The sequence below is a fragment of the Crocodylus siamensis genome, chromosome 6, assembly GCF_052110815.1.
Source record: "Crocodylus siamensis isolate JL-2025a chromosome 6, ASM5211081v1, whole genome shotgun sequence".
Lineage (NCBI taxonomy): Eukaryota > Metazoa > Chordata > Crocodylia > Crocodylidae > Crocodylus > Crocodylus siamensis.
The window spans coordinates 44,636,501-44,646,247 of NC_143400.1; the positions used below are offsets into that span (position 1 = coordinate 44,636,501).

General features: G+C 41.9%; 2 protein-coding genes across 2 annotated transcripts; one reads left to right on the plus strand and one right to left on the minus strand.

Moving 5' to 3' along the window:
* Positions 1-1,134: 1,134 nt before the first annotated feature.
* LOC149862491 (olfactory receptor 6X1-like) lies at positions 1,135-2,154 on the minus strand. Its single transcript, XM_090053942.1, has one exon. The coding sequence runs from the start codon at positions 2,152-2,154 to the stop codon at positions 1,135-1,137; it is 1,020 nt and encodes a 339-aa protein (XP_089910068.1).
* Positions 2,155-6,976: 4,822 nt separating this feature from the next.
* LOC149862492 (olfactory receptor 6E1-like) lies at positions 6,977-7,909 on the plus strand. The gene has a single exon (XM_090053943.1). It carries the CDS (start codon positions 6,977-6,979, stop codon positions 7,907-7,909), a length of 933 nt encoding a protein of 310 aa, XP_089910069.1.
* The last annotated feature ends 1,838 nt before the right edge of the window (positions 7,910-9,747 follow it).

Below are 9,747 nucleotides of genomic sequence, written 5' to 3' on the forward strand. Positions count from 1 at the left end.
TGATAACTGTGTGAATCTTGATTTAGCCCTTCCAGGAATGGTGAATCGTCAGCACCCTAAAGTAAAGTAAAGTTTCTCCCCCTCCTTTGGTTCCTCTGAATAAGCAGAATCTGATAATTTTTACTTTTTCATCATACCATTTTTATTCCTTGAAAAGCCCAACTGATAATAGTAGATCAACCCAAAAACCAGGCAAAACTCAAAACAAAGGCAATAGAATCAGGCTGAATATTAGCACCACCATATTTTCAAGTGCAAGCCACACATTATTCATCATAAGCTTTTGACTGTGGCTTCTCTCTGAAAAATAAAAAATCCATGTTAAAGCCATGGGAATGTGAAGCTCTGTCTGACTGCATCATGCTAGTGATCAGTCATGAAATAAAAGGCAAATAGAGCTTTATTTTTGTATGATTTTTTATTAAAATTTGCTTTCCTGCACAATTATTTACAAGGCAAAATATTCACTCTCTCCTTCAGAAAGTTCTCTGGATAGAAAGAATAGAGATTGGATTAGTATTAAGGTATCTAAGAACTCAAGTCCTGGGCCTGGGCAAGAATCACATTTGGCAAAGTGCTATAGAAACACAGAACAAAAAGACAGTGCTTATTTAGAGAGCTTACAATGAAAGTACAGGAGAAGAAGCAAGAGGTAGATTCATACAGACAAGAGATGATAGCAAAACATAGAAACATAAGCAAAATATGATGAAGACATTTCCAGTCATAAGTTCAAGCAAACAGGCCAGCTTCCAAATTTGCCAGATGCTACAGATAGGACTAGGAACCGGCAGGTCTCTTTCTCCTCCCTACTTTTTCTGCTACCACGTGCATCATATAGGTCATTTCCTGTTTATCAAAGTTAACAGCAGCCCTGCAGTGCACTGCCAGCCCTTTGCTGTCCCTAAGACAGTAGGCACACACTTCCTACTGCAACCCCATAGGCTTTGAAAACACCTGTCTGTGAAGCAGCTTGGAGAAATCTTAGTAACTGTGCTCAGTTGATGACCTGTCCCTTTCCTATCATCTTCTTTTTCAAAAAGGACAACAAATAGCACACAAGGTTGGGGATTTGTACAAATAGAAAGGAAAAAACAATGGTCCAGTCATTAATGGATATGATCACATGTGAAATTAGTGCAAGGTTGCACAGGCACCTTTGTGCTGTATCCAGCTGCATTGTTTGTCACCATGGACCACCTGGCTAGCTTTGGGCAAACTCACTGCCTTCCAATCCAGTGCCTTCCTCAAAGCCACTTTGAATTCATTGTTGCGGAGGGTGTATATGAAAGGATTTAACATGGGGGTGAGGACAGTATTCAGCACAGAAACTGCTTTGTTGAGGCTAAAGGAGGACTGGTGGGCAGTGGGCCTTAAATACATGAAGAAAACTGCACCATACAAGATACTGACCACAGTCAGGTGGGAAGTACAAGTAGAAAATGCTTTCTGCCTCCCCTTGCTGGAAGGAATTTGCAGGATGGTGACAATGATGAAGACGTAGGAAACCACTGTGAATACAAAGGAACTGAGTATCACAGACACAGCGACAATGAAGCCCAGAAATTGGATGAGCTGGGTGTCCCCACAGGCAACCTGGAGAAGGGGCCCAATGTCACAGTAGTAATGGTTGATCACGTTGGAACAGCAGAAGGGCAGCCGCAGCACCAGAAATGTTTGCAGAAAAATGGAGAGGAACCCCGCAACCCAGACGCCCAAAGAAAGCTGGAAGCAAACCTGCATGGTCATAAGTACTGTGTATCTCAAGGGATGACAGATAGCCAAGTATCGATCAAAGGACATCACTGTGAGGATGAAAAACTCGGTGATACCAAAAAGGAAGTGGAAGTACCCTTGAGCCATGCAGCAGTAGAAACAAATGGTCGTCCTGGTTGATAAGAGGTTGGCCAGCATTTTGGGGATGATAGCAGTGGTGTACCAGATCTCCAGGAAGGAGAGGTTGCTAAGGAAAAAATACATGGGAGTCTGAAGCCTGTTGTCAACCCTCACCATGATGATGATGAGGCCATTGCCTATGAGGGACAGAACGTACAGGAGAAGAACCACCAGGAACAAGACAAAGTTCAGGTCCCTGGTAGTTCTGAATCCAAGGAGGATGAATTCAGTCACCCTGGTGCAATTTTTCAGAGACATGTCTCAGCTTGAGAGGCCCTGGTCCTAAAATGATAAAAGAATGGAGGAGTTTAACCTGTAATTTAGGCATTTATTATGCTATTCTAAATTGTCATTGTTAGTTCAGTTCAGTCAATCCAGCATAATTTATATCAATCTCTTCCAGTAGGTTTTCATTGTCCCCCCCCCCCCCCGCCCATTGCACCCAGCCTAATTAGTTTGGTCTTTATAAGACCATATGAATAGCCTAAGCAAATCAGAGATGCACCTCTGTCAAATCTCTTGTGTCTGCCAGCTGCCAGCGTTAGTGGCATCACTGAAACCCTAAAGCAGCTTTCCCATAAAGCAGACAAAACCTTTTACGTGTCTACTCACATGTCCATCTACACACATATCCCCCATTTTACACACACACACACAAAGATACTTACATTTGCCTTTCAGCTTAAATGATCCAGAAAAAGGCAACAATCTTATCCTTTGTCTGGAAAACCTTAACAACAATGGGCAGTGTAAAATATTGGAAAACTAAATAACCTTTACTTAACAGAACTCAATTCTAACTTTTGTCACGCCACACTTAGAAATCATTAGATGACCTTCTTTCCAGTCATCCTTTACAACGAAAACATACTAAACATTTGGTCAAAGGATGCTGGTACTTGATTTTAAGCCTCTTCAAAGTCTCTCTCTCAATGATCCTCCCTGATCTCTGTCTGTCTATCTATCTACCTGTCTTCATGTAGTCCCATCTTCTATTCACCCAGCTAGTTAAGGAACCTATTTCTCATTCTTGAAAGACCATTTAACAACCAGGTGCGGTAGAAGCTAGCCACAAGACATTTATTACAAGATGCATTTCCAATAGGCTTATGCTCAAACTTGAAGCTGTTTTCTCAGAGCCATCCTATTTATAGTACTGTCTCCAACTTGCCATGTTTGTCACTAGTTGTGTGAGATATTGTCACCACCACCAGATTTTCATTCAGAGACCTAGAGAGTCTTCCTCTAGGGATGTTCACAGTGACAAACCACAGGAGTCTACCATGAACCAGCTCCTGAAACTACTAATGAAAATGTATGATCAAATTATTTACTTCTAGTTCAGATGCAGGTTCAAACCCACTGTAAGCAAGGGTCATTTGTAAACTGAGTCTCTGCCTTCATGAAGAAGGACCCTAAGCACTTACTTAATGGTCCTGAAATTCCCTGTTTGTTTTCCAGGGCATACATTCAGGTGTATGCATACATAGCCACATACATACCTAGCCATGCTCAGTCTGCAAACATATGCTTCCACATGCACAGTGTAAAGCCAGGACCAAAACCATCTGGGCAGACAGCTGGAAAACTACCAATTAGACACACTATAGGAAATAGACATCTGCTCATTGTTTTTCGTGCCAACAAAGCTCTTTATATTATCCAATTTTTTTAGAATATAAGTGTATATTTGGCTGCGTAAGTTGGCTACAGCTGGGATATGATGGACATCAGCTATGGGAGTTAAACAGACACTAGTTAAGGAACTTAAGGATGGGCATCTGGTCAGGGCTGGAACAAGGGGTCCACTTCAACAAAAGATAGTTGGGAGGGAAGTACAACTTGGACAATGAGGAGGGAAGAGGGTGTATTGGGGGTGTTGGTGGCGTGTCAGTCAAGAATGAGGATTTGGGTTCCAGAGGTGCAGTCTGGCCAACCTAAATGATGAATCCAGTGATCTTCCATTATGGTAAGTAGAGATATGTGAATAATTGACAGTTTTGTGGTTCAAAGGAATGCATGGAAAATAAAAGGAAAAAATGTTAAATTCAGGCCCCCTGAAACTAAATGTTTTCACTTTTCTTGGAGAAAGTAGCCCATCCAATTCATTTCAGGTCAACTGAAGCATTTCTATTGAACTGAACCCAAATGATTCACTTTGTTTTTGCTTTTGAAATGACATTGAAAAAAACCCTCTTTTCTTAAAAGCCTTGTTTCAAAAATAAAATCTCAATTTCATTTTAAAACCTGATTTATTTTATTTTATTTTGCTTTTTTATTTTAATTTTTGCCTCTCCTTACCCCACTCTGTGAGCATGTCTACATGAGAAGCTACACGCACAGTACACTAATTCTACTGTTCATTAGTATGGCAGGCAAAAACCACACTAATGTGCAGCAGAATTCGTCTACTGCACATTAGTATCACCTAAAAAGTGTGCGCTGGCACTACTGTGCAGTAGTGTCGATTATGGCCAGTACCAGTTATTACAGGCACCAAGCTTGATGTGTTGTAATTACAACTCATTAACGAATGTGTAGATTTGCCCAGTGTTCCCTTCCCTTTTCTTAGCAAAGACAATTTACTAAATTTGTCATGAATACACAAGTTGTATCAGGTTATCTAAAACTGTATTTTTCAGTGAAAAAACTCTTTGTCCAGAACATTCACCCTGATATACTAATGAGCTGTTGCCTGTAATGTATAAAGGCAATAGCAGAGGAAGCCTCCTAGCTTCAGCAACAAACAAAGTGCTTTGTAAATTTGATTTTAAAGGAAGTTAAGTCTTTTTGGATTTTCTGATCTTGACCAAAGCAGCATGCCTTGAAATTTTGGAATGGGTGTCTTGCACACATTTCAGTTATTTCATTGCAGAGGTAGCTCCAGAGAGACAAGGAGGGGGGCAAGTGAAGAAGCGGCATGGGGTGGAGGGGAAAGCTTTGTTTGTCTGTCAGCTACTCTGGTTTTGCTTCTATTTTACCCTTGTCTTTCCTGAAGTCAGGGCTCCAAAGCTGGCCACACAACTCCAGGAATGGCTTCACCAGGGCCAAATAGGATAGAAATATCACTTCTCATAGTATTGCCAGTGACACTGCTATTATTAAAGCCAACTGTCCTGTTGGCTTTTGGGTTTTGCACCAAGAGGACACTTTAGGCTCATATCAGCTTACAGTGCAGTCTAACCATGAGGTCATTTTCTGCAACACTGCAGCCTCGCCTATCATTCCCCTGTCAGCGGAGTTAAATCAAAAGAAACTGAAAAATACCTGCAATGAAAAAATACCTTTCTATTTAGCATGGTATAGTACCATTAAAAAATTCCTTCTAACTTCAGTCTTTGCTAACACACATTGCTTTTCCTAAACATTTTGGCAAATATTTGCTGCGAGGCCTTATACCTTTGAAGAGACATTTTGGTGCAAGACTATGATGTAAGGGAATCATCAGAGTCATAGCAATACAACCATAAAGAACAGATCTCTCATTGCTATGCTCTGCTCCCTAGCTCCAATTCTCTACTATATCTCCGCTTTCTTCAGCCCTTAGCATCTGCTCTTTCTTCCTGCCCAAAAACTGAAAGGGCCATCTCTTCCCAAGCTGTACCTTCTGAAGCCACCAAGGTCAGTTGTTCTGTTCAGCTACCCCTTGAATCAGACTAATGACATGAGTGTTACTTTCTGAAAAAAGGAGAAAATTATGCAGGCGGTGCACTCCTGAGCTTCTAGTTCAGTGTCTTTTCATCATGGCTCCAACTAAATCTCACACAGATGTAATTATGGAATATCCAGAAACCTCTGGTTTTTTTCTTCCTTTTAAAACATAAATGTTTGGTAATAAATGCAAGCACATGCACGTACAGTGCCTACAAAGGGGTAGTCCTGAGCTTGGTATACATTGGGCACCCTGGAAATGTTAATATGGCTCAAAATTAATCACTTCACTGTCCTTTGAACTCTGGGCAACTTAATTTATCTTGTTTCCCTCTCCATAATTAAGTGATTGGACTCTTTGCATAAAACTCTTTCTTCATGATGTATACCACTAGAGCAAGTGCAAGGAGTCCTCAGTGAATATTCTCCCTTGGCGACTTTTGATGGAGCACATCAATGCTGTTGTGTCCTAGGTAATTCTGAGTCAGCAGGAACATATGCAGCATAAAAAGATGGTTGTCCAATCAGAAATTGTTATACTTGGTTAAAAAAAATGGTTTATTACAGTATGAATTAACAACCAATTGGGAAAATAAGTTTGAGTTCTGTAAAAGACAAAGGCTGAGATATCTTTGCCATAGACATCTATGTACAAATCGAGAGACAGAGACTGTTTAATGCAAAGCCTTTTTTACCAGGAAGCAAGAATGCTGCTTGGTTTCTTTAATGTCTTTATTAATTTTCTAGTACTTTGTGTTCTTCTCTAATATCATGCCTTGAAGAGACATGGGAGACGGGCTGCTGCTGCTGGGCTCTGCCATTAGCCTCCCCTGGCCTTTCTTCACTCCTGTAAGTATTGTGCAGAGGCAGTAGTCTTTGCTGGAGTTACTTTTCTATATTAGGTTGGCCAGTGTTATTTCTTTTCCACCTGTGACTAAAGATACAGGCATATAGCAATATGTACAGGCCCTGTGATAACTTAAAATAATCTGTATAGCCTTCTGCTGATGTGCATACGCGTTTCTTTAAAATATTCACGCCTAGTGATGTCTGGATGAAGTTGAGCATCTATCAATCTTTTTTTTCCCCTAGGAAAAGCATGTTACCATACAGTGTATTCTTCATAAAAATGTATGTGATGAAATCACACAGGAGAGATAAGGGAGTGGGCTATCACTTTGTGATTCCACTAGGCTGTCCAATGTTTTGTGAAAAAAAGGGTTACAGATTTCACATTTTCTAGGACACTTGTTGCTTCAGTCACATCATTTATAATGATGTGTGTGTGTGTGTGTGTGTGTGTGTGTGTGTATGCACATAAATTATTTCCATTTTTAAATCCTTTGTATGCAAACATCATGAGTTGCTGTGTTTTTTCCATTCTCTTCAGATGAAACTGCAGCAGTAGCAGCAGCAGTGGCTAGCACCCATGGCTAACATGACGATGGTAACAGAGTTCATCTTGATTGGCTTCTCCTTGAGCCATCAGACAGAGATCGTGCTCTTTTTCCTCTTTCTCATGTTCTACTTAGTCACCGTGTCAGGCAACTTGCTCATCATCACCATCACACTAGTGAGCCATCAGCTCTATGCCCCTATGTACTTCTTTCTGAGGAACTTCTCTGTCATGGAGATTTTATTCACCTCTGTAACAGTGCCCAAGCTGCTGGCTGGTCTGCTCTTCCACAGGAAGACTATTTCATTTCTGGCATGCATGACACAGTGCTTCTTCTATTTCTTTGCGGGTGTGACTGAGTTCATCTTCCTGGCCATCATGTCCTTTGATCGCTATGTTGCCATCTGCAACCCGCTCCGTTACACCACCATCATGAACAACCGTGTTTGCATTAAGTTGCTCTTGACTACTTGGGTTGGGTCATTATTTTCCATTCTCTTCCCAAGTATAGTTTTTTTCCAGGTGCCATTCTGTGGCCCCAACATAGTGAACCACTTTTTCTGTGACAGCACCCCACTTGTGAAACTGGCATGCACTGATACTGGTTTCCTGAAGCTGATGAATTTAATTTTGGCATCACTGATTCTCTGTGGCTCCTTGGTGGTCACTACAGTGTCTTACATACACATTTTTTTCACAGTGCTCAGAATCCCCACAGCCAAAGGGCGGCAGAAAGCCTTCTCCACCTGTGCCTCCCATATCACCGTGGTCAGCATCACTTACGGGACCCACATCTTCATGCATATTCAGTCCACGGAAACCAGCTCCTTGGACCTCAACAAAGCAGTGGCCCTAATGACTACTGTGGTGACGCCCTCCCTTAACCCCTTCATCTACACACTGAGGAATGAGGCTGTCAAACAAGCCTTGAGGGAAACTATCATCAAGTGGAAATGCACATCATAGAGTGATAGGTCTCAGCTAGTTCCCTTCGGCTCTCCTCTGGCTGCTCTCTGCTTGTTGCACCTGACTTCTCAAAAGACCTACAGCAGTCCCCTGCTAACCCTAGCAGCATAAAGATCACTGCATGGACAGGGAACTAGCGTATTGTATTTTTGTTATTACATGGGGAAAAAGAGTCTCCTAAATTACCTGACTGGTTATGTGATAACAGTGAGTGCAAAATTCCTCTGGAAAGCTGGCTCAATAGAGGGCAACATTTCAGCCGTAAAGGGGTTGAGTAACAGGTCCCTGAGTTTTCAAAGGCATGTTTTGTCTTTTTAGTTATGGGAGCAGGATTTCCAAAAATATCTCCAGCAGGCTGGCACACTCTGTTTCCTCTAGGGATGTCCCCAGATCTAAGAATGTGCACGTGTGCTGTGTCAGGATTTTGGCTTTCCAACTATTTAGTTGCTCTAATAAAATGTATGACATTTACACAAAGAACCTTGTCTGCTTAGTCCATCCGATGTATATAGCAGCATAATCTAGAAAAAGAAATATAAACCCTCCTGTAAGAAAGCTGGATATTTTCTCTGCTCCTGCATATGTTCCTGGCCTTGGACTTTCCAAGGATGCCCAGGAAGGCAGACCACTCCAAAGGACATTAAACACCATTAGGGGCCTGTTGGAAACTTTCGGCATCCAAATACCTCCAATATTCTGCATCTACGACCTTTGCTGAACTCAGAGATCTGAAATGGCTTCCAGCATGATGATAGGGGTGTGTAGACAGGTCCCTGGCCTGGGAAAAGGGCTTGAAAACCAATCCATATGAGTCTTTATCAGCAACCTGCAGATCTATGAAGGGAACTGCTTATACTCATGCAGAGAGTGATGAAAATGAGTCCCGTCGTGCATACGTTTCCAGGATCTGCCCAAGGACACCCCCATCCAGGATCTGTGATTGAAAACAAGATGCTAATTTGTGTCTTCAGAATGGGGAACATGAAGCGGGGGAGGTCTGAGCAGCAGGGTTTGGAAGGTCTAGTCCCATAAGGGAGTGGAGTACTGGGGGCTGGGGGTTCAGTTTCTGGGTAGCGTGGGCCAGTCTAATCATGTAGAAGGTGATGTTGATGGTTCTGGCGGGGAATTGTTCTGATTCAGTGGTCTGATTCTAGAGGGACTGAGCACTGAGGGCTGTATTGCAGGGGGAAGGATGGTGACCCTTTTCATGGAGGTTTATCAGTCATGTGAATGAATGCCTGTTTCTCTCAGAGAAAATGGGGAATCAACCCATAAGGTGACCAAACATGTTACTTAATGGCAGTGATAGATGTAATTAACGGAATAAAGAAACAGCAGAGGCAGCTGAGGTGCTGTGACCTGTCCAGCATTTTTGTTTGTTTCTTTATTGAGACATTTTCCTTTTCAACTGCTTCCCCAGTGCAAGCTACTGTTGCTCTAGGACCTGATTACTCATCAGCCAATAGAATCCAAGTAAAAATGCAAATGTATGAAATCTGTGAGCAGCACTTTGAAAAATCAGGACATAAGGGCTAAGTCCAAAAATGGGCCTTAGACATTAAAAGCATCACCAAAGCTAACTTGTAGGTTCGGGACCTGCATTTAACACATTGCCTTCTATTCCACCCAGCAGAACACAAAACAACAGCAGACCTCCCGAAGCCTGATGAAGGTTTTTTGCACTAGAAAGTTTTCAAAGAACATTTTTTTCCAACTATTTAGTTGGTGTAATAAAGATACCACATTTAACCAAAACCATGTCTGCCTGGACCTTCTAGATGAGTCTGGAGACCAGATCTGCATCTCCAGTTTTTCATATTATGCATGGGGAGAGTCTG